Source organism: Tupaia chinensis, unplaced genomic scaffold (genome assembly GCF_000334495.1).
Source record: "Tupaia chinensis unplaced genomic scaffold, TupChi_1.0 Scaffold149964_2, whole genome shotgun sequence".
Classification (NCBI taxonomy): domain Eukaryota; kingdom Metazoa; phylum Chordata; class Mammalia; order Scandentia; family Tupaiidae; genus Tupaia; species Tupaia belangeri.
This window is the reverse complement of record NW_006209806.1, coordinates 1,958,844-1,983,370: the sequence shown is the minus strand read 5'-3', so window position 1 is coordinate 1,983,370 and position 24,527 is coordinate 1,958,844. Positions and strand designations below refer to the sequence as shown.

Genomic DNA, 24,527 nt, shown 5'->3' with positions numbered 1-24,527 from the left:
GACTGCCTGTGGCCAGCCCCTGGGGTGCCCTCTCCCTCTCTGAAGGGGCCCGCCCGCTGCTACCTGACGCAGGGAGGAGGCGCGGCCCCGCAGCTCACCTGGCCCTCATGCCTGCGCTTCTTCATGAACTGGGTGATGCACATGCTGCCCGCCGCCTTCCGCTTCAGCGACACGGGCGTGGTCTGGCCGGGCCCCGGGGTGAGGACGGGCAGGGGGCCGCCGTCCTCGCGGGGGGTGGAGGGCACGGTGGTGACGTAGGCCCACTGGCAGGGCACGGGCAGGTGCTCCTGGTCGAAGCTCTTCAGCACCTGCGGGTGGACGTACCAGCACATCCGGAAGTCAGGCCTCTTCTCGTACACCGAGTTCTCGGAGATGATCCGCTTGAGCCTGGCCTTGGAGGGCATGTGGGGCGGGGGGCGGGTGCGGGCGGGCCAGGGGGGGGCTGGGCGGGCCGGTGGCGTCCCTGCACAGCAGCCCGCGGCGACAGTGCTCCTGGAACTCCCGGATGATGACCTTGCTCCCGTTCACGTTGCCGTGCAGCAGGGGCAGCAGCTGGGCCAGGACTGGGGGCAGAGGGACACGGCTGAGTCTGCCGCCCTGCTGCAGGCCGGCCCACGGCCACGGCCACGGCGACACCCGGGCTGGCACAGCCGTGGCCCCAGCCAGTCCCCGTGTTGGCTTCAGGCTGGCAGCCCCTGCTCTGACCTGGATGGCCACCCCCTCCTGGCGTCAGAAGCGGGGGAGGAGCGCTCTGCCTGGCCGGCCCGCCCAAAGGCCCCAGGCTCTAGTGGAGACATCCCGAGTACACGGGGCACACGAGCCCGTGATCTGGGGCTCACTGAGCCGGCTGGTCGGTGTGCAGACCCTGCTGGGGGTGCAGGGCTGTCTGTCTCATTTGTGGAAAAAAGAAATAAACAATAAAGAAAGCCCAGTTGTCGGCTCCCCGGCAGGGGTTCAGGCAGCCAGGTCCCTCACGACCAGCTGTGCCACCTGAGCCCCAGACCTGGTGGCTTCAAACACACACGCACGTGCAGGCCCCAAACCCAGCAGGGTGAAGGGTGAGAAGAGGGTTGGGCACGGCCGTCCACAGGGGTGGTGGCACACCCTCCCCGTCTGACATAGAAACCGTCGGACAAAAACCAGAGCAGCAGGGAGACGAGCGGCCCAGGCCTCTCTCCAGCCCTCGCTGTGCTGTGGCCCAGTTGGCACTGAAGCCCCCAGGACGGGCAACCAAACTGCCGTGGTTCAGGCGGGCTGAGGGCCTGCCTAGCGGCCGCCCTGAACATGAGTGGAGTCCCGGAAAAGCCCCGCCGGCGCGGACACTCACTGTGCTGGTCTCTCTTCTCCCTCCTAGAGGCCTTGGGCGACGGCTCCTCCTGGGGGGGCGCGGTGCCCAGCAGGCAGGCCGAGAACTGCTGCAGCACCTTCCAGTCGGCGCCCGCACAGCCCTCGCGGTCGGCCGCCCACACGCAGCCGATCTTCACGGGCTGCAGGACGCGGAACCTCTTCCCCTTGGCCAGCAGCTCGTCCCACTCCTTGGCCTTCAGCTTCTGGCGCACCTTCTGGTTCTCGGGGTCGGCGCACTCCTGGCGGGTGAGAGGGCGGGAATCCGCTCGGCCCTCCTCCGGCCCCCCCCTCCGCCCCGGTGGCCTCTCGGGCTCTCTAGTCCACACCCCATTCAGCAACAGGGCGCAGCGGTCCAGCAGGGCCGGGCACCGACACGCCTGTGCCCGCCCTTCAACCGGTGGGAGGACGCACCAGGGCGCCAGCGTTCCCTACTGTTCACTGCCTTTAAACCCACGCTGGGCACGTGTGCGTGCATGCCCAAAACCCCATGAAGGGCTCGTAGCACAGCCGTCCCCCAAGTGACTCCTCACTTTGTCTCTGTCTCTGCCTCTCAGTGAGCACATGTGCGAAAATCTCTAAAAGATGAGAAGATAGCGCAACTGATGTGACAGTCACATTTACGTGGGGCCAGCAGGTGGCGGGATGGTCCTGTCACTGGACTCCCGGTAGCTTAAAACTCACACCCCTGTGTGCGCCCCAAATCCCAAGAGGTGAATGGAGAAGGGATTACAGTGTGGTTATCCCCAGGGCGTGGATTCTCGCTTTCGGTATGCCTGTCACGCGCCCTACAGCAGAAATCTCTTAAAAAGGGGAGTGGGGGCCGGTGGTGTGGCAGTTCAAGTGGCTGGATCCCACACGGCGGACTCTGACTCAAGTGCTGGCCATGTGGCATGAGAAACACGCCAGGTGCATGTGTGTGCATGCCCCAGATCTCAAGGATGCACCGCAGTGTGGCCATAGCCCCTTGGGGTCCCCCTCCCTGCCAAGTACACACACCCCAGGGCAGATGAAAGTAACTAAAACTCGACAGACAGCACTACACGCAGAGTGAGGGCTACACCTTCAGCAAAGAGCTCACAGCCTCGAGGCCGCAGGCCTGACCCCTCCCCGGGTGTCTGCCCGGGGCACTGGGCACCCGGCGCCTCCTCCGACCCATGCCGGCTCTGCCACCTTCCCAGGCAGGGCCAGGCTCCGGGCCAGCCTCTTCCACAAATGGACCCACGGCCGAGGCCCAGGTGGGGCGCCCGCCCCGCAGGTCAGACGCCGCCCCGCGCTGAGCCACGAACCTCGGTCACACCTTCGTCCTCAGACAGGTACCCATGGGGCACAAAGAAGCCATCGTCCTCGTCCTCGTCCTCCCCCGCGTCGTCGTCATCGTCCTCGGAGAAGGAGAGAGGGTCTCGTCACGCACAGACAGGGACTCGGGTGTGGAACAGGCATACTGACAACTGCACCGGGCCCGCAGGCGGCGCGGAGCTCCAGCCGCTGGGCTCCCACATGGCCAGCGCCGGCGCCAGCCCCGGGCCTGGTGGGCGCATGTGGACTCCCAAAACCCCTGGCAAGGAGCTGTGTACGGCCTTGCCCCAGGAGCAGGGGGCCTTTCTCTCTGTCTCTCTCTCCCTGGCCAGCTCACAGGCCTTATGGCAAAAACCTAGGGAAAAAAAACGAAACCAAAGACCCACGTGGCAGCGTGTCGGCAGCACGCTACGCCCACGATGCTGGCCGGGGATGCAGTGGGGGCCCCAAGGCTGCCTCTCTACCTCTGCCTGTCTCACTGCTGGGAAAGACACACACGGAGCACGCCGTGCTGTTCCTGTGGACACGAGGGTCAGTGGGGCGACAGGCCCAATCGGCCACTCTCCAGAAAGGGGCACGGCAGGGGCGGGGGAGCAGCGCAGCACCATGAGGCTCGTGTCCACGCCAGCCGCCGAGCCGGGGAGCGCCGCCAGGTGAGGTGTCTGAGACCGGCGGGGACTCTGGGAGCCCAACGCGGGCGTGCTGCAGGTCACACAGGCCGCCCGGCGGGACGGCCCGGGGCCTGGCAGGAACTGCTCCGGGCGTCCTTACCCCTTCGCTGTGGGACAGGGATTCCCCGGGCTCCTCCTCCTCCCACTCCTCGTCGCTGTCCACCTCGTAGTCGAGGAGCTTCTGAGAAAGGGAAACAGGCCCTGTTGTCTCGAGGCTTGACGGCTAAGCGGCGCGTGGAGGAGCCAGAGTGTGTCGGGCACCCGCGGGTGGTGTGCGAGGGCAGCCGGGAGGGCGGGCGGCCGGTCCTCACGCCGGCCGCGTGCTCACCTTGTCTTGGGCCCAGGGGTCCCTCGGGCGGATGACGGTGGTCTTCTTATTCCACGTCCCCCAGTAGGCGGGCCGGTGATTCTCGGAGAACTGTAAGAGCTTCATCCTGCCGAACTTCCTCCTCTCGGGGACGCCGTCCCCTTGGCCGCCCTCCACGATGACGACGTCACTGCGGGGCGGAAGGCACTCAGGCACGCGCCTGCTCGGGGAGGTTGGGGTCACCACTAGAAAGACGCCAGTCCCGGGCAGCGGCCCTCCTGCCCCCAAGAGCCGCGGAGGCGGAGGCGCGGTGCCGGGGAACGAGGAAGGGGCCCCGGGCCCGGCCGGCGGCTGTGGTGTTTGCTGAATGCGGCTGAGCGGGGCCAGAGGGTCAGCGAGGACAGGTGACACCGCACAGGAGGGAGAGCCCCCCAGAGCCCGGCAGCCTCGGAGGCCGCGCCAGGCCCCACTGTGGCCTCGGACTCCCCCGGGCTCCGACCTGTGGAAAATGTCCGCACTCCGGCTGGAGACGCTGGTGGGCCCGGAGCTGAGGGGCGCCCGGCCCTTGAGGTCTCGCAGGAAGGAGAAGTCTCCGCTCTGCTGCTGCAGGAGCTGGTCCAGCCGGCCGCACAGGTCCTGGTCCAAGGCGGCCCGGCACCGGGGGGCCAGAGCCATGTGCTCTTTGATCTCGAAGGGGGCGAACTTGCCACAGGAGCCGGCCAGGGTCTGAAAGCAGAAGCCGCGGGACAGTGAGCCCGCACGCACGGTCCCTCCTAGGACCCCCAGCACAGGGGCGATGCAGGAGTCCGCATCTGGGTCCCAACGGTCACACTTGTCAAGACGTAAAGAAACGGAAATCACGCCTCAATATGCCTCGCTTTCTCTTGGCCGGCACGCGCAGCCTCTGGCAACTTGTGAAAATACAGATACTGGGGCCAGCGGGTGGTGTGGAGGTTGGGGGGACTCAGCTCCCACGTGACAGACCGTGGTTCAAGTCCTGGACCTGTGGCTTGCTGTCTCGCTCCCCCTACCCCAGTATGATCGAACTAGAAAATAATAATAAAGTTAAATAAAATAATTGTTTAAAAATAAATAAATGGAAAGAAAAAGCACACAAAACAGGAAGCCGCGCCCTCTTCCATGGCCGATGGGTTCAGGGAGCTAGGTCCCACGTGGCTGACCCCACGGCTGAGTCCCAGCTCTGGCCCATCCTTCCAGGAGGGAAACGGAGGGACTGCAGCACGGACGTGGCCCCTGGGGGTGCTGGCTCCCTCTCCGGCAAGCGCATGGCTCTGGGACAACCATTGGCCAGATGTGAGACCTGAGCACGAGGCAGAGGCACCCCCAGCTCAGAGCACGGCGGGGCCAGGCTCCAGCTGCTGCCTGTCCCACACTGCCCCGCAGCCACGAGCAGGCCCAGGAGAGCATTTAGGACCGGCAGGTGGTGTGGTGGCTAAGGCACTGGACTCTCACAGGGCCAACCTCTCCAAAGGAAAGAAAGAACAACGAATAATAATAATGACTTTTAAAGATCCGCCACAGGGTGCACGCACGCACTTGCTGAGAGAAGGAAAGTGAGGAACCCGCTCCCGCCACCAGGAGGGACCGCCGTGCCACGGCCCCTTCTCCACTCACCTCTCAGGATTCCGGGCACGCACGCACACGCACCTGGCGTGTTCTGCAAACTGCAGTCGGCCAAGTGCGGTCCAGCCGCCTGACCCACCGTGCGCTGGCCGGCCCAAGTACTCATTTCTTTAAGGTTCCTGACGACGTAGAGGAGGCCCTGCCCCCGAGAAGGGCAACCCAGCGGAACAGAGCCTTCTGCGCTTACACAGGGGAGGCCCGGGAGGCCGGCCGCTCACCTTGGGGGCCTGCGGCGTCCGCGGCTTCTGAAAGAACCTCGTGATCTCAGCCTTCTCTGCTTTAATGCGCTGCGGGGAGACGACCAGGAAGAGATGACGAGACGGCGCGGCCCTGAACGCCCGCGGGCCTCAGAGCTGACCGAGCACGTCTGAGTGGAGGCCGCACACCCCGCCGGCCAGCGGGCAGGAGACCGCCAGTGCCGAGAAAGCCAGTTTACCCCCGGGTGGCACCCAGCTCTCCAGGATGGAAGGAACAGCAGGTGGCCCCTGGGAACCCCCGGGAGACCTTGGCCTGGCCCTCGCCCGCGGCAGGCGCTCCGGTCACTCCTGTACCTTCTCCTCTTCTCGTAACCGCTTCTCCTCCTCCTTCTTCCTCTTCTCCTCCAGCTTCGCCCTGGGACACAGGAAGGGAAAGGTGAGACACCTGCCGTGGTCCCGACGGACGGCACGCGGCGAGCGCAGGACGGTGGGGCAGTGGCTGGTGTGGGCCATGAGTGCGTCCTGCTCTCGGACTGCCCTCGCCAGGCAGGTCTGACCGACAGATGGGACTGCCCAGGGCGTCTCAGTCGGCCAGGGCGCAACGGCACGGACGGAGCCTGAGTCCCTGTATGAGCCAGCAGGGGGCGTGCAGGTCACAGCGGCTGGTCCCACATGGCCGACTACAGGGTTCAAGTCCCAGACATGGCGGCTTGAAAATCACACCAGGCACACGCACGTACGTGCCCACAATTCTAAGGAGAATGGACAAGGGACTGCAGCGTGGCCACCCCGGAGGGCGGCCTCTCACTCTGTCTTCCTCTCCCCTCCCCAGTGACACAGGCGCCCAGAGAGCTACGCGAGGCCACAGGGAGGCTGGACGGCGGCCAGCGGGAAAGGCGAGGCTCCAGTAGGCCAGCCCGCAAAGGAGGCTCCGCTCTGTGTCCGAGACCTCTCTGAGTGCACCAGGCACACGCACATCCATGACCCAGGATGACTGAAGCTGGCGGTGGTCATGGAGTCGAGGCCCGGGTGGGGATGCTCTCACCCCTCACGGAATAACCCTCCCCCCAAATAACCTGGCAGATCTTTTGTGAGAGATTTTTGCTACAGGGCGCGCGCACTGGCTGGAGAACAGAGACAGAGACAGAAAACGAGAAATCACCCCCAGGGAGGATGGCCACGCCGCAATCCCTCCTCCTCCCTCCTCTCATGATCTTGGGCACGCACACACATGCGCCCGGCGTGAGTTTTAAACCGCCGGGTCCCGTCTCGGACCCATGGTCGACTACACGGGAGTCCAGCGATGTAACCATGGCGCTACCTGCTGGTCCCCCACAGAGCTTGTTTGGTTAGAAAGTTGGAACAGGGTTCCAGGAAGACAGCCCGGGGCTCTCTCCGCCTCACGTCAGGGCAGGGAACAGAGGGAGCCCCTGCTTCTGTGCTGCCCCCAGGGCTGGCCTGCAGGACGGCAGGCGGAGGCGGCGGCCGGCACTCACCCCAGGGCCTCCTGCCGCTCCTTGCGCCGCTCCTCCTTGAGCCGCTGCTTCTCCGCCTTCTCCTTCTCATCCTTCTCCCGCTTCTCCCGTCTCTCCTTCTCCTTCAGCTCCTTCTCCTCCTCCTTCCTCCTCCTGGCCTCCTCCTTGGCCCGCTTGGCCTCCTCCTTCAGCTTCTCCTTCTCCTCCCTCTCGGCTCGGAGCTTCAGCTGCTTGTCTTGACGCTCCGCCTCCTGCAAGACACGCGGGTGGCCGTCTGCAGAGGGCCCGGGGCAGACCGGGACCCGGCGGGGGGCTGTGCTCAGAGGGCACCCGGGACACCCTCGCTGTATTTTAAGAGAGATTTTTGCTATGGGGGCATGTGTGCTCACTGGAGAGAGAGACAGAGTGTGAGAAATCGCCGCCCGGGGCACGGCCATGCTGTAAGCCCTCCTCGCCCGGCACGTGCTTTAGGCCCAGGTCTGGGACCTGACTCGCAGACTCGGCCAAGTGGGAGCCCGCTGTCCTTAACCACAGCAAAGTGAGGTTTTTCCTTTTGTCATGAACCAGCTGAGAAGAAGTAGCTGCCCAGCACAGCACCTCGTGGGCCACTCGACAAGGGATAAAGCTGATTTCTTTGAAATGTTGCCAGACGGTACATGTACTTGTCAGAGACAGAGACGGAGAGACAGAGAGGTGGAGAGCATGAGCACCCAGGGGAGACGGCGAGGCCACAACCCCTCCTCTTCCACTTCTCCTTTCAGGACTCTTGGCATGCACACACACACGTGTGCCTGGCATGTTTCTGAAGCCACGAGCTCCAGGACTCGACCACACAGCAGGCCACGTGGGATCTAGCTACCTGGAACGCCACGCCGTTTTTACTTTTAAGCTTAATTAGAGCGAAGGGTGGGAGTGGATAGATATTGGTGCGGCGAGAACATAAAGGTCAGGCAGGTTGACCCCCATGGAAGTGCCCAGTTTGCACACGGAGACCCCTAAACACCGTGGCTGTGACCAAGGCCTCAAAGGACACTGCTGGGGGTGCTGTTTCTCTTTCTGTCTCGCTCACGCACTCACAGAATGAAATAAATCCGATTAAAGGAGGCACCCGTGGGCTGGCCGCTGACGTGGTCAGAGCAGTCATTCTACGTGGCCACACTCCCGGTTTGAGTCCTCAGACCGGCAGCTTAAAAACCACGCAGGGTGCATGTGCATGCGCACTCAGCATCCCGAGAGCGTGGAGGAAGAGGGGTGACTACAGTGAGGCCACAGCCCTGGGGGGCGCTTTCTCACTTTCCCGCTCTCTCTCCCTCTGGTGACCATATGTACCTTACAGCAAAATCTAAGAGAAAACAAAAAACGAACAAAGAGAAGGGCCAGAAAGAAGGCCCCTGTCACCACGTCCAGGCACGTCGGCAGGCCCTCAGAGCTGCCACATGACAGCCCAGCCACGCTGTGCTGGGAGGGACGAGAGCCCACAGGGGAGGCAGCGCAGGGCCAGGGCCAGGTGCGCCAGGGCTTCGCTACGCCGTGGCCTGCCGGAGGATTCAGACGGCAGCACGGCCATGCCACCGTGTAGGAGCACAGCCGGCCCCACAGTGGACAGGGCTTACTGGGACCGCCGTGGGCATGTCAGGGCGTGTGCGTGTGCACAGACGCCCCTGACCTGATGGGCTGGGGCTGGATGGTGTGGGGACCCTGTTGGGTACTCGTGGGGTGCCGTCTCTCAAGGGAGAAATAAAGGAACACACTCACTTAAAAATGTAAGAACGGGTCGCAGTGCACCAGCCAGTGGCATGGTGGCCAAGACGCCGGATCCCACACGGCTGACTCGCAGCTTGAAAACTCTATGTGCGTGTGTGCGTGCCCCAAATCCCAAGAGGACGGGGCTGGCAGGTGGCAGCGTGGCTACGGTGCTGGGCTCCCGTAGCCGACTGTAGCTTGACACTTGGCCTGCAGTTCACACCAGGTGCGTGCCCAAGATCCCAGGAGGAGAATGGAGGAGAGGGGGTTGCAGCGTGGCCACCCCTACGGGGGACGGTGATTTCTCACTTTCCTTCTGTCTCTGTCTCTCCCATGAGCACACGTGCCCTATGGCAAAGGCTTAAAGAAGAAACCCCATGGCGTGGCTAGAGAAGGGATCTCAACATGGCCATCCCCTTGGGGGGTGATTTCTCATTTTCTCCTTCACCCCTCAGTCTCTCTCCAACAGACAAACGCGACCTATGGCAAAAACCTTAAAAAAAAAAAGAAAAAAAAAAAAGGCTACATGTTGGGACCAGCAGTTAGAGTAATGGCTATGTCACTGGAATTCCATGTAGTTGACTGCGGTTCCAGTCCCAGACCCAGTGGCTTAAACTCACGCTGGGCGCATGTGCGTGCGTGCCCAAGGTCCCAAGAGGAGAACGGAGGAGAAGGGATTGCGGCGTGGCCATCCCCCCTGGAGGGTGATTTCTCACATTCTGTCTCTCTGTCTTTCTGGTGAGCACAAGCACCCTATAGCAAAATAAAATAAAAACAAAAAAAAAACAAAAAGGCTGCATGCAAAACTGTAGGCTTTAGTGGAACTAACTATGATGCAATCCACAACCCCCTCGCTCAGGTGCTGAAAACTGAACAAAGAGCAACACGACCGCGAGGGAAGCAGGGCGGCGGCGCCACGGGACCGGGGCAGCGGCTGGCTGCCCACTGCCCGCGAAGGCGCAGAGGCGAGTTCCCGATGTGGGCACAGCTTACTCTCTGCAGCTTCAGCTTGCTCTTCTCTGTGGAGCCCTTGGCGGTCCTCTTAGTGACCTGGAATGGAAGGTGTTGACTGTAAGCGAGGAAGCCCGCACTCCCTCTCACACGCCGGCTGTGCTGCAGGCTCCCGGGAAGGACGGGACGAGTGCCCTGTGCCACCAACAGCTTCCCTGCAAAGTGCGGAGCCAGAGGGCCGCTCCTGGTGACTCGTTCTCTGAGCAGCAGGCTCAGCACGTGAGGGCGGCGGGTTCACATGGACACGCACACCTGCGAGAGTCCGGGCTGGGACGTGTGAGAGTGGGCACGGGCTCACGCGGACACGCACACCTGCGGGAGTCTGGGCTGGGACGCGTGAGAGTGGGCACGGGTTCACACGGACACGCACACCTGCGAGAGTCCGGGCTGGGACGTGTGAGGGCGGGCACGGGTTCACGCGGACACGCACACCTGCGAGAGTCTGGGCTGGGACATGTGAGAGCGGCGGGTTCACGCGGACACGCACACCTGCGAGAGTCTGGGCTGGGACATGTGAGAGCGGCGGGTTCACGCGGACACGCACACCTGCGGGAGTCCGGGCTGGGACGTGTGAGGGTGGGCACGGGTTTACGTGGACACGGGCTCACGCGGACACGCACACCTGCGAGAGTCCGGCTTGAGATAAACAGAGAGCCCAGGGAGGCAGGTTTAAAGAAAATGAGTACGGCAGCTGGGTCCCACAGTCGACTACAGTCCAAGTCCTGGACCCAGAAGCTTGAAAAACATACCAGGTGTGTGCACGCGTGCCCAAAATCCTGGGAGGAAAATGGAGGATCAAGGCCATCTCCCCTGGGGGTGCTCTCACCCCCACTTCAGCGTGCACACGGCCTACAGCAAACACGAAAGCAGGGCTGTTCCCGCAGGGCGGTGCTGACAGGAGCTGCATCCGCATAGCTGATCGCCCGATGCAACCCCAGACCCAGAGGCTTGAGAAACGCGGGGCGTATGTGCGTGCAGGCCCAAAACCCCCAAAGGAGAGAAGGAGAGGAGAATGTGGCAAGACCACCTCCACGGAGGACGCTGTCACTCCCCACCCCGCCCCCGGTGAGGGCACACATGCCCTTTAGCAAAACAGACAAACCTGAAACCAGAAAGAAGGGGGGGCAGGTGGCGTGGCAGTTAGGGACGCTGGACTCACACGGCCGACTGCAGTTTGAGTCCCAGATCTGGTGGCTGGCTTTCTCACTTTCTCTCTCTCTCTCCCTGGTCAAATTAAAATAAATGCTATATATAAATAAATAAGCAAGCCGCTAGGTCCAGTACTTGAACCACAGTTGGCCATGTGGGAATCCGGCCCCCTTAGCCACCACGCCACCTGCTGGCCCACAAGATACATCTTTAAACTCAAGACAAAGTGAGGCATGCATGAAAGGGGGTGCCCTCCACGGGGCTAGGTCAGGTTGTGATCTGCTCCCTCTGTCCCCCACAACCTGGCACAGGCGTGCCCGGTGCGTCTGCAGGCTGACGGGGTCGGGGACTGGAAGTGTGGTCGGCATGTGGCTTCCAGCTCCGCACCCCGACAACCTACGGCTGCGCCACAGACTGGTCCTGGTGGAACCCGTATCTTCCTGAAATCGCCCGCAGTGTTTGCGGAGCTCGCTCTCCAAATCAGATGCTATATGCCACGTGTGACCCACCCAGCGCTCAGCCCCACGCAACCTCAGTGGCCAACACACGACCCAGGGTCCCTGAAGTCACACACAAACACCAAGCGCCATGGCGCCCCGAGGCAGGGCTCGCCAGGGCTGGCACTGGGACGCCCTAGCCCGCTTACCCCGGTGTCAGACAGAAGAGTATCTAACGTCCGACCCAGAATCCCGCGGGAGAACGGAGAAGGCATCGCAGCTGGCCCCCGCCCCAGGGCTTGAGCTCTCGCTCTCTGGTACACAGTGAAACTAAAACTAAAGGACAGAAAGAGCCTCAGGTCAGAGAGCAGCCCGGAGGCGGCAGCACCCAAACACCTACAGCGGGGAGGGAAGGCAGAGCACCCTGCCAGCCAGGGCGGAGAGCGAGCTGGCGACGCAGGCCTGCTCCTCGGGCCGGCAGGGGCTCAGCCCCCGCTCAACCACAGCCCAAGGCGGCTAGAGGAGGAAGCTGATGTAGCCCTAACAAGCAGAGATCCTCCCCCAGACAGAAACACACTTACCAAGCCTCAGTAAGGACAGGAGAGAACACTATGTATCCCATCAGCCTGCAGAAGGACACAAACCGATACTTTGTGTCTGCAGGGGCTCAGACTGCACACTGAGTGATGGCCCTGGCAGCTGGGGGCAGTGAGAGGTTACAGAGGGCTCTAACATTTGTTTCATTGTAATCGTGAACAATTTAATACTTGTGTCACTTGTTTTTAAACTTTCTCTCATTAGTTTATTTCATTAGCAAGACACAGACACCCCCACCAGGGCCTATGCGCTGTGAGCACCCAGCGTGCACGGGCAGGTCTTAGGACATGGACTTGAGCCCTTCCCACGGGGGTCCAGCTGCACCACCCCTGGGCCTCCTCAGGTGTCATCAGACAGGGGAGCGTTCTGGCAATCTGGCCTGCCTGGCAGAGGTGAGCTGACGACACTGTCACTTATGGAAAACGACTGCTTAGCACCCAGAAACGGGCCAAGCCACACACAGCACACGCTCCGTCTAGCGCGGTTCTTTCCCGAGTGGGAAAAGCTCTAATGCTAAAAAGAAACTCTCGACTGTTCAAAAGACCCTGGGCTCACCCTACCCGGTGGTCCCCAAATCACCGCTGTCCAGAAGCAGACCTGCCAGATCCCTGGAGTAAAATGAAATGAAGCTCCCTGGGAGAGCACAGTAGGGCCTGCGTTTTATCACGCTTCCCTTTCCTTGTGTTTCTAACAAGAAAAAAGCAAGCAAGCGCACAGAACGGGCCCAGGGAGGGCCTGGTGGTTCCAGCAGGGGTCTACAACACAGCCTCGGTGCAAGCCGCACACGGGCACAGCGACACGGAACGGGCCCAGGGAGGGCCTGGCAGTTCCAGCGAGGGTCTACAACACAGCCTCGGTGCGAGCCGCACACGGGCCCAGCGACACGGAACGGGCCCAGGGAGGGCCTGGCGGTTCCAGCGGGGGTCTACAACACAGCCTCGGTGCGAGCTGCACACGGGCACATGGGCACAGCCCACAGAACGACCTGCAAGCCTCTGACCGGTTCCCACCAGGAAGTATGGAGGGAAAGCAGGAGGAGGGGAGGGTAGCCGGGTTAGGGAAGATCGGCCCCGGGGCAGGGAGGTGCTGGGGACAGGCACCAACCAGCACACCAGACAAACCAAGACAGGCGGGCATGCTTGGCTCCCTCGTCAGAAAATCCAAACCCTAAACTCTTTTTTACCTGCCAGAGGGCACAAGAGCTTGCTGAGAGAGGGGCGACAGAGGGAGAAAGCCCTCTCCATGCCCATCCGTTTCTCCACCCTGCTCACATCTGGGGCACACATGCACACACGTGTGGGGCGTTTCCCAAGCTGCCAGGTCCAGGACTCGAACCGGGTGCTCAGCCATGTGAGACCTGGCTGCCTTACTCGGCTAGGACCGACCCTAATTTCACGTCTCTGCCCAGGTCCCACCCCCAAAATAGCACATGATGTACAGGCAAGTGAATATTGTGAAACCTGAAACCCCTCTGGGTCGGGGACGGTCACCTGAAAGTTTAGAGATGACCTGGGAGGTGTGTGTGTGGCTGGAGCTGTGTCTCTCGGCCCGGCTCAGGCTCAGGAGCGCCAGTCCCGCAGAGAACTCCAGAAAATCGCTACACTGTCCTATGGTCAGCCTCACATGACACACGGGGCTCGACTCTCGCACTCTCTCTCTCACTCTCTCTCTTTAAGAATTATTCCATTTTATTTACTCATTCATTTATTTTAGTTTGACCAGAGAAAGACAGAGAGAAACAGGGAAAGGGAGGAAGTAAGCCACCAGGTCCGGGACTCAGTCATGGTTAGCCACGTGGGCGTGTCCGGTGCCGTAACCACCACGCCCCCTGCCAGCCCCTCGGCTTCCACTCTGAGCCACACTAGCCTGTGGGCAGCATGGCCGCTTCCTGCCACGGCCCAGCCTTCACTCCCGGCGGCGTGGAGTGCGTGGGCCCCTGCGGCAGTGCCGCCTCCTCGGTCTTCTGCAACTCCAGGCCGACAGTCGGAGGCGGCCTAGCACGCAGACAGGACTCCCTCCGTTAGGCTCGCTTGTTGGAGAAACATCTCGGCAATAGACGAAGGTCAGACTGCTCTGCCTGGCCCCGCAGCCTGGTGGTAAAGGGAGCCGGTTCTCACACAGCTGACAGTAGTTCGAATCCCAGGCCTGGTTGCTTAAAACATGCTGGGTGCGAATGTGCCCAAACCCGACAGGACTGAGAAATGGAGACCAGGGCCCAGCAGGTGGCATGGTGGTTAAGGTGCTGGAATTCCCACATGGCTGTCCACGGTTCAAGTCCCGAACTTGGTGGCTTGCTTTCTCCCTCTCTCTGTCTCTCTTCCTCTGGCAAAACTAATGTGAACAAATAATAAATTAAAAAAAAAAAAAAAACCTATTTAAAAAAAAAAAGAAGAAATGGAGACGGGATTGTGGGGTGCTCCTGCCCCAAGGGGATGCTTCCTTCTTTCTCCAACTCCCTCTCTGTCTCTGGTTAGCACATGCTGGCAATTAAAAAGAAATGTAGGGGCCAGCAGGTGGTGTGGTAGTTAAGGCACTGGATTCCTGCATGGCCAAAGACGGTTCGAGTCCTGGGCCTGGCAGCTTGTTTTCTCACTTTCCCTTTCTCTCTCTCTCTCTGGTCAATTTACAAATAATAATAATAATAATAAATTAAATTAAAAATTACTTTTTTGGAGAGATTTTCACTGTAGGGTACGCACACGCGCCCGGCGTGAGTTTTAAGCCACCGGGTCCGGGACACGAACCGCGGTCGACTACGTGGGAGTCCAGCGACATAGCCATTACGCTAACTGCTGGTTCCCAAAATTACTTTTTCTTTTTGAGAGAGTTTTTTTATTTAGGAGAGATTTTGCTATAGGGCGTGTGCACTTGCCTGAAAGACAGAGCACGAGAAATCATCCCCCAGCAGGGGTGGGTGGCCATGCCGCAATCCCTTCTCCTCTCGGGATCTTGGGCACGCATGCACATGTGCCTGGTGTAAGCCACTGAGTCCGGGACTCAAACCATGGTCAACTACGTGGGAGTCCAGTGGTGTAACCATTATGCCATCTGCTGGTCCCCCTGCAAGAATAATTCTTTTCAAAACAAAGTGAGATTGTTTCAGGATAATGCCGGACCACGGGCCCTCACAGCTTGTGGAGGTAGCGAGGGGCTGGAGCGGAGCAGAGCGGAGACGCGCTCATGGCCACCGTGCCTGCTCGCGGGCTGCGGGACGTCACATGACCCAGTCGTTCTACAAAGCAGCAGCGGTCGCCCGAGCAAGGCCCAGCGTCGGGGTATCTAGAACGAGGTGGCCGGTGGCTGACAGGGTCCAACCCCCGTGGGGAGCTGCAGGGACGGCTCAGGTAGGAGCTGAAACGCACGGGCCGCCGGCCTGTCTAGGGACTTGGAAGACCAGCCCCGTTCGTGACTGGTGTTCAGCAAACACAAAAGGAGGCCATTTTCCCTTCTGCCTGCTGTCTTTAGGAGACTGAAGGAAAGGACGAGAAACGGAGTTTCTTAGGCAAAGAAATACGCCCAGGGCTGGCAGGGGCGCGGTGGTTAAGTGCTCTGGACTCCCACATGGCCGACCATGGTTCGAGTCCCAGAACTGGCAGCTTGCTTTCTCACTTTCCCTCTCTCCCTCTCTCTCTCTCTGTCCCTCTCTGGTCAAATTAAAATTAATAAACAAATTAAGTTAAATAAAATAATGATTAAAAAAATAAAAACACCCGGAGAGATCAGAGTTCAGAAAGCAATCCCGGGGTAGTGTGAGGTCAAGCAGCAGGGAGAGCTCGGGCAGTCCATCCCGAGGTCTGATCTCACGAGAATAAACAGAAATGCCACAGAGCTGGGCACAGAGACACACCACGAAACCTGCTTCGGGGCTGATCTCGCCAGCTGACCCATTCGGACCCCAAGGTGGGCGACGACGGAGAAGGTTGGCACTGTGCCGACCCCCGTGGGGACGGAGGGGGCCGACCCTGCCCCCCAGGCCGGGCTGTCCCAGCAGCCTGCTTGGTCTTCACTCCCCAGAAGGGGTGAGCTGGCCCTCAACCTCAGGGAAGGCGTGCAGGATGGCCGGGCACTGTTCCCATGTGACACTGGACACGCCACGGAGGGCCCGGGTCCTCGGTGTGTCACGACGCACACGGAACTGCGTGCGGCACTGTTTAAGGAGCTTATAGGATGCACGTGCTCGCCAGGCGCAGCCGGAGGAGGAGAGAGTGAGAAAGCCCCCGGGGATGGCCACACTAATCTCTCCACGCAGCTCTCGAGATCTCAGGCATGCACGCTCGTGAGCCTCGTGAGATTTCCAAGCCACTGGCAGAGCCAGCCAGGAGGGATTCAGTGTCTTAACCTCCACGCGACCTGCTGGCCCCTGCCCGTGGATGTTTTTCTTATTTTAAGGATTATTTAATGTTTTATGTATTCATTTATTTAATTTGACCAGCGACAGACACAGAGAGAGAAGTGAGAAAGCAAGCCGCCATATCCGGGACTCGAACCGTGGTTGGGCACGTGGAAGTCCAGAGCCCTATCTGCCTCCCACCCACCTGGCGCCCCCAGACGGCCTGGGACTCCACGGGAGGGACTCACCTGGTGGAGCGGCGTGCAGGCAAGGCCGGGGCTGGCACTGTTGTGCTGCTTCTCCGCGGTAGACGGCCCTTCGGGCGAGCTGGTGGGAGAGGGGGAGCTCAGGGACGACGGGCTGAGGACGGAGTCTTCTTCAGGGCAAGATTCCAGCACCTCACTCTCTGAGGTCGTGCTTCTGTCTAGGGGTGTCGTGGGAGGGGACTTGGCTGGGGGGGGTCTCACGGCCAAGATATCCTGCAAGACCACGACGGGCACCTTCCCTTTGAACAAGAGGCCCCCGGCCTCACGCCAAGCCCCTCGTTCCTTTCCGGAGAGCGCTCTCAGGACACCTGTGGGCTGGGGGCAGCCTTGATGTGAGCGTCCCTGAGCGGCACCATGCCTCTCCGTGTCTCCAGAGCCAGCATCCCCCTCCTCTGTCTTACAAGGAAGGCCTAAAAGAGTCTCTGAAGGACACGGCCACTCGTCGCTTCCAGTGGCGTCCGAGAAGGCCTGCAGACCAGCGGGTTCCGCAACGCCGTTCACAGCCTCCCTGGGGGGACAGGCTTCCGAATCCAGCTGGCCGTGCTCCTCCGTGCTGCCCAGTTGGTCACTGGAGTCCTCCGTCAAGTCGATTACGACGGCGTCCTGTCCAACCTCGGCCTGAATTCCACTTCCTGTAAAGCTATCTAAGGGACCCTTCCCGTTGACGAGTTTGGATCCGAGGTCTGCACGTGAATCCGTATGACAGTCGTTCTCCAAGTTGTCCAAAGAGGTTTCTAAGTCACAGGCTGGGCCCTGCATGGACGCGCCCACCAAGCTTCTCCTGTCCTCTGACCCGTCAGTCTTCTCCTTTGGGACAAGATTCAGGCGCTTGAACGGCAGGCGGGCTGGACCGGAGAGAGGAGGAGGCCGCTTTGTTAGGCAAATGGAGGATGGCGGGGACCAGCAGATGGCGTAATGGTTCCGTCACTAGAATCCCACACTGGCCAACTGCAGTTTGAGTCCCAGACCCAGCAGCTCGAAACTCACGCTGGCCATGTGTGCGTGTGTGCCCAAAATCCCGACAGAAGGGGCTGCAGTGTGGCCATCCCCGGGGGTGATTTCTCACTTTCTGTCTCTCTGGCATGTGCCCTATACTTTATTTTTAAAAGAATTCTTTAGTCAAATGTATTTATTACTATTAATAATTTATTATGGAGCACGTGCACTCACCAGAGGGAGACAGAAAGGAAGGAAAAGTGAGAAAGCACGAGGTCTGGGACTCAACCCGTCGGCCACGTGGGAGTCCCGTGCCTTAACCACTATGCCACCTGCTGGCCCTCGAACGACACTTTAATATGTCACATACCTGACAATGACAACGATCAGCCTGTGGTGCTTCTAGGGGAAACAGCTCAAGTTTAAAACGGGGCGATACGGGGCCGGCAGGTGGCGGCCGTGGAGGTGCCGGTGCCGGACTCCCGTGGGCACCTTACCCACGCTCTGAGCCGCAGACCTGTAGGTCTCGCTTTCTCGCTTTCCCCTCTCTTCTCTCTCTTTGGTAAACACACGTGCCCCATAGCAAACTTTAAAACACAATAATAATCAAAAACAATTGTTTACAAAAAGATCCAGTTAAAATTCCAAATTGAGTGAGAGTGGGTGGAAACTGCGCCTTGAGGTAACTGTTCTCTGAAGAGCGCGACACATGGGCGGGCTGTGGAAAGATTTCTGTCCCGGCCCAGGTGGAGGCCCTGCTGCCTTTCCTCAGCCCTCGCAGTGCCTGCCAGGCTCCAGGCCGGGTCCAAGGGATACAAAGTAACCAGGGGAGCTGAGCCCGAAGGCCTGGATGCCAAGCCCCTCTCACTGGCTGCTTCGCCCACGAACATCCCTGCTCGAGATCCAGTTTATAAAATAAGGATGTCCTGAGGGGCTAAGGCGCTTTGTCCTTAGTGTCATCTCCAAGACACAAGATCTGCTTTCAACCGTCACAGCAGAAAGCAAACGGCAAGGCAAAGCAGACTGATGCTCGCGTGTTAGAGACCGGAAATCGCAGACCAGTGCGCTCACCGGGAGGGGAAACTGCGGAGTCACCCACACGGGGATGGCCACGCCATCTCTCCTCCGTTCTCCGGGGATTCCGACACGCACACACGGGTGCCCAGCATGTTTTCAAGCCACTGAGTCAGGGACTTGAACCACGCAGCCGGCCGCGTGGGACTCGGCACCTTAACCTCCGTGCCGCCTGCTGGCCCAGTTCTGTGTTTAAAGTCAGGGTGTCGCATGTCAGGGTCCTCCCTCAGCCTCCCAGCTGGTTCGAAAGGCCCATGCTAGCAGGCCCAGCTCTGGGCCCAGTCTGGGGCTGGCGATTCGCCTGCCTCTGCGTGCCGACCCGAGCTATTGGGAGTCCACACCCTGCCTTCAGGTCGAATGGGGAATGGAACCTAGGCCCCCGTGCGGCCCCAGCATGTGGAGCACAGCCTTGCAGAAACACTCCCAGCACAGCTGGGCCAGAGACCACAGTTCTCTCTCTTTTTTGCTATAGGGCGTGTGTGCTTGCTGGAGAGACAGAGAGAGATGGAGAGAAAGTGAGATATCACCCCCTGGGGAATGGTCACACCGCAATCCCGTTTCCTCTTGGAATTCTGAGCACGCATGCATGAGCTCAAGCCACCAGGAGTGGTACTCCAACCCGGCCGGCCACGTGGGAGTCCAGCACTTTAAACACGCCTCCTGCTGTTTGGAGCTCTCTGGGTACAGCATGCATGGGGCTGAAAGGTTCGGAAATACACTCCCTGCTCTGCACGCAGGTGTGGGGGCATTTGTCTTCCGGGCATCGGGGGCGCTCCACGGGGCAGCTCTGCCCCAGGGAGGCCGGCAGTGTCTGGGGACAGTGCTGGTCGTCTCCCCTGTCTCTCTGGCATGTGCCCTATACTTTATTTTTAAAAGAATTCTTTAGTCAAATGTATTTATTACTATTAATAATTTATTATGGAGCACGTGCACTCACCAGAGGGAGACAGAAAGGAAGGAAAAGTGAGAAAGCACGAGGTCTGGGACTCAACCCGTCGGCCACGTGGGAGTCCCGTGCCTTAACCACTATGCCACCTGCTGGCCCTCGAACGACACTTTAATATGTCACATACCTGACAATGACAACGATCAGCCTGTGGTGCTTCTAGGGGAAACAGCTCAAGTTTAAAACGGGGCGATACGGGGCCGGCAGGTGGCGGCCGTGGAGGTGCCGGTGCCGGACTCCCGTGGGCACCTTACCCACGCTCTGAGCCGCAGACCTGTAGGTCTCGCTTTCTCGCTTTCCCCTCTCTTCTCTCTCTTTGGTAAACACACGTGCCCCATAGCAAACTTTAAAACACAATAATAATCAAAAACAATTGTTTACAAAAAGATCCAGTTAAAATTCCAAATTGAGTGAGAGTGGGTGGAAACTGCGCCTTGAGGTAACTGTTCTCTGAAGAGCGCGACACATGGGCGGGCTGTGGAAAGATTTCTGTCCCGGCCCAGGTGGAGGCCCTGCTGCCTTTCCTCAGCCCTCGCAGTGCCTGCCAGGCTCCAGGCCGGGTCCAAGGGATACAAAGTAACCAGGGGAGCTGAGCCCGAAGGCCTGGATGCCAAGCCCCTCTCACTGGCTGCTTCGCCCACGAACATCCCTGCTCGAGATCCAGTTTATAAAATAAGGATGTCCTGAGGGGCTAAGGCGCTTTGTCCTTAGTGTCATCTCCAAGACACAAGATCTGCTTTCAACCGTCACAGCAGAAAGCAAACGGCAAGGCAAAGCAGACTGATGCTCGCGTGTTAGAGACCGGAAATCGCAGACCAGTGCGCTCACCGGGAGGGGAAACTGCGGAGTCACCCACACGGGGATGGCCACGCCATCTCTCCTCCGTTCTCCGGGGATTCCGACACGCACACACGGGTGCCCAGCATGTTTTCAAGCCACTGAGTCAGGGACTTGAACCACGCAGCCGGCCGCGTGGGACTCGGCACCTTAACCTCCGTGCCGCCTGCTGGCCCAGTTCTGTGTTTAAAGTCAGGGTGTCGCATGTCAGGGTCCTCCCTCAGCCTCCCAGCTGGTTCGAAAGGCCCATGCTAGCAGGCCCAGCTCTGGGCCCAGTCTGGGGCTGGCGATTCGCCTGCCTCTGCGTGCCGACCCGAGCTATTGGGAGTCCACACCCTGCCTTCAGGTCGAATGGGGAATGGAACCTAGGCCCCCGTGCGGCCCCAGCATGTGGAGCACAGCCTTGCAGAAACACTCCCAGCACAGCTGGGCCAGAGACCACAGTTCTCTCTCTTTTTTGCTATAGGGCGTGTGTGCTTGCTGGAGAGACAGAGAGAGATGGAGAGAAAGTGAGATATCACCCCCTGGGGAATGGTCACACCGCAATCCCGTTTCCTCTTGGAATTCTGAGCACGCATGCATGAGCTCAAGCCACCAGGAGTGGTACTCCAACCCGGCCGGCCACGTGGGAGTCCAGCACTTTAAACACGCCTCCTGCTGTTTGGAGCTCTCTGGGTACAGCATGCATGGGGCTGAAAGGTTCGGAAATACACTCCCTGCTCTGCACGCAGGTGTGGGGGCATTTGTCTTCCGGGCATCGGGGGCGCTCCACGGGGCAGCTCTGCCCCAGGGAGGCCGGCAGTGTCTGGGGACAGTGCTGGTCGTCTCCCCCCGGCGCGGCCACACTCCAACCACAGGCAGGACAGCCCCAGGAGAAAAGTGACAGCACCTCAGGGCTGGGGCGGGTGGCCTCAGGAGACCGGGTCTCCAGCTTCCCGGGACAGGCCCCGTCGTCTTCCTCCCTCCAGCCCCTGCAGGCCCCCCAGGCTTACCTTGGATTAACTTCTTCACCGGAAAGGCTGGTCGGTCTTTGCAGCTCATGGCTGTGAAGGGAAGTGGCAGAGGGCACATCAGAACACGGCAGGAATCACGGCAAATACACACGGTGAGCCTCCGGTGGGGTCCAGCTGGTCCCCGCCCCTGGGGGCCGTGTGGCACTGCCTAGAGACAGTTTTGGTTGTCACAAGGAGGCCAAGGCTTGAGAGGGTGCTACTCTCGCCTACCGGGAAGAGGTCCGGGATGCGGAACCCCACGGCAAAGATGGATCTGGTGGGAGACGTTGACTGGGTGAGAGATGGCGCCCAGGCACCGTCGCCTTGTTCGTCTCCTTCCCGGCTCTTACACTGAGCCTGTCCTCTTTCTGTGTTCCCCTAACAGAATGCCAGCTCTGTGCCGGCAGAGGTTCGTCCCAGGCTGGGCCTGCAGTCCTAGCTCGGGATCCAACCATCTGTCCGACTGTGGCCAATGGCTACAGTAGCAGGACAGAGCGAGCAGGATGAAGAAAACCCTGCACAGGTTGAGCTGGCCTAATCAGAAAATCTGAAACCCGGGGGCGTGCTGGGTAAGGGCGCCGGGCTCCCACTTGGCCGACCGCGGTCTGGACCCAGCAACTTGCTTCCTCACTTTCCCTCTCTTTCTCTCACTCTGTTCCTCTCTAGTCAAATTAAAATAAATAAAAACAGTTAAAATAAAATAATTCCCCCAAAAAAGAATGACATGATTAATAACAAATATTTTCTAAAAAATCTGAAACCCCAAATGCTTCAAAATCTAACTTTTCGAGCACCAAGTGGATGCCGCAAGTGGGAAATCCCACACCTGACCTCATGGGAAAGGTCACAGTCCAGGCGCTACGATATATAGATAGTGGATCGGATTCGGTTTGCGCTGTGAGCCCAAGGTGCTTATGAAACATAAATGCATCTCACGCCTCGACTTGGGTCCATTCCCACGGTACCTCATTATGCGTACGCAAGTATTCCAAGATCCAAAATCTGAAACAGGCTGGCCCCAAGCATTTCAGAGAAAGGATAGTCAACCTGTATCACCTACTTCAGCATCAACGTAACCCCAAAACATCCTCCTTCAACACAACCCCCCACACCACCACCAAAGAGTTTCTGAAGGTGATAAGAAACTTAAAGGTCTCAGCTTGCCAGGCAGGAGCTGAAGTTCTGTCCAGAAATAAAAGAGAATAGTTCCCTGCACCAAAAGCGCCTCAGAGCGTCTGAGGACATCGGCGCTGCTGCACGAGTGGTCATAAAAGCAGCCGAGCCTCTGGGTAAGGATGCCTAAGTACACTGCTGGGAGAGCTGCCTTGGAAAAAGCTAGTTTATTTATTTTGGATAGTTTACACAGACTTTGTAAACTACACGAAAGTGAAAAAGATCAGGGCTGGCTGGCTTGCTTCCTTCCTTCCTTCCTTCCTTCTTTCTTTCTTTCAAGTGCCGAGGTTTCACTGTGTTGCCCAGGTTGGCCTTGAACTCCCCACCCTCTGTCTCAGCATCCAGAGTAGCTGGGATTACAGGTACATACCACCTCGCCTGTAAAAAACTAAGCTATCCGCAGGCGAATTTGCCCATCCAGCCCCTCCCCAACTCCCCACAAGCCCGCAGAACAAGGTAGCAAGATTCACAATTCCCTCTACCCATTTGGAAGGAATGAACCCAGTATTCTTCTCATAGATTCTGTTTCCCTCTCAACTGAAGGACACACTACCTCTAGCCACTCAAGTTTATTTTCAAGACAACCACAAGGATTTTTTTTTTTTTTTTTGCATGGCTCTGAGTCACCAGCTTTGATGCAGGTGGAACAGAGGGACCTGAGCCCTGAAGCAACCTCAGGTCAACATAAAAAAGGGACCCCATGCAGGGATCTAGCCCACTCAAAGCGTCGCTGTACAACTGACACACACCTGCATAAATACCAAGGCCTCTTTACTCTGACAGTACATCCTTCCTGGTTTGTTTGTTTGTTTGTTTTTGAGAGGGAACGTCCTCTCCTTTCATGACAATATGGACATAGCAGGTGGTTTCTTTTAAAAACAAAAACCAAAAATGGAGCCAAGCACTGGTGCAGCAATAAAATGTGATGTTCTGCAAGCCTGACCCACATGGAAGGTTCTGGGTACACATCCAAAGGCCTCCCGGAACAGCCAGGGAAGCCCCTGCCGATGATGCAGGGCTGGCTGAGGCTGGGGCTGGGGCTGGGGGCTGAATCCAGACTCCCCAATACCTTGTCTTGTCTCTCTCATTCAAAGAAGAAACAGGTGAACTGAACAGTAACAGTAACAATAGCCCCCAAGACAGTGCGTTCCAGCTTTATTTATATCAACTTGATGTCTGTGAAGTCCCAACGGCTAGAAGGCCCCCGACTGACGGCTCTCCACCAGGGGTGGGGACGGCGATGGATTCTGTCCCCTTAAGCAACACTTGGCAAAGACATTTTCGACTGTCACAACTTGGCGGGGAAACCTTGCGACTGGCACCCCGTGAGTGGAGGCCCAGGATGCTGCTCCAAGCCCAAGGCCCAACACAGCCGAAGGCCAATAGTGCAGGACCCAGGCTAGGCCAGTGGATAGTCCTCCAACCCTTACTTCATTCAACCAATCCGAGCTGAGCAGCTGCCACTCTGCCGCAAGCACTGTGCAAAGCCAGGGGTTCGGGGAGTCAAAGGGATGGAGACGGCCCGTCTGGTCTTCCTGCTTGGTCGCCCCTTGCGTGAGGCCAGCTGCGTGCTAGAAAGACCCCTTCCAACACCCGCGAGGAGAAAGACACCTTGCAGATAAGGCAGGAACGAGAACTCGCAATTCCAGCTCCCTGACAATCGCCACCGTCCGGGCCTCTACTTGGGCTTGCCTGGGCCTGCAAGGGCAGCTGTTCTAGTCTGGGAGCGGGTGTGACCGCGGGCCTCCCTTTCCCACCCGCTGCTGGGTCCAACTTGCTCAGCGGATACAAATGCACTCGGTAACCTGCGAAGTCGACCCTTTCGCCTCCCTGGGCTTCCGTTTCCTTTCTGGGCCCTAGCAGCCCGTCACCCCAGAGGACCCTGGAAGGACGAACTGATGCGAAAGCGCCGGGAAAAAATGATCGTGGCTGCAACAATAACGTCAAGGAGGGCGCCTTCCGGGTCTCAGTGTCCTTGCTCGGAACCAAAGAGCCCCAGGAACGGAACAGCCGGCCCGGAGGGGCAGGCCGGGGGCACCGAGGCCCGTCCACCGCCAACCGCCAACCGCCGCCTCGGCCCGCACAGGCCGCGCACCCCC

At 59.4% G+C, this 24,527-nt stretch overlaps 1 protein-coding gene across 1 annotated transcript in view; it reads right to left on the bottom strand.

The window, feature by feature from the left end:
- Window positions 1-23,839, bottom strand: part of CHAF1A (chromatin assembly factor 1 subunit A) — a 28,206-nt gene extending 4,367 nt beyond the window's left edge. The window contains 14 exon segments of the mRNA XM_027769613.1: window positions 99-405; window positions 407-563; window positions 1,328-1,586; window positions 2,634-2,726; window positions 3,415-3,495; window positions 3,643-3,811; window positions 4,121-4,347; window positions 5,484-5,552; window positions 5,817-5,877; window positions 6,959-7,188; window positions 9,674-9,730; window positions 16,453-17,315; window positions 21,256-21,306; window positions 23,498-23,839. Of these exon segments, the coding sequence (XP_027625414.1) occupies window positions 99-405; window positions 407-563; window positions 1,328-1,586; window positions 2,634-2,726; window positions 3,415-3,495; window positions 3,643-3,811; window positions 4,121-4,347; window positions 5,484-5,552; window positions 5,817-5,877; window positions 6,959-7,188; window positions 9,674-9,730; window positions 16,453-17,315; window positions 21,256-21,306; window positions 23,498-23,516 (2,643 nt within the window). The 5' untranslated portion in view covers window positions 23,517-23,839.
- Between the last annotated feature and the right edge of the window lie 688 nt (window positions 23,840-24,527).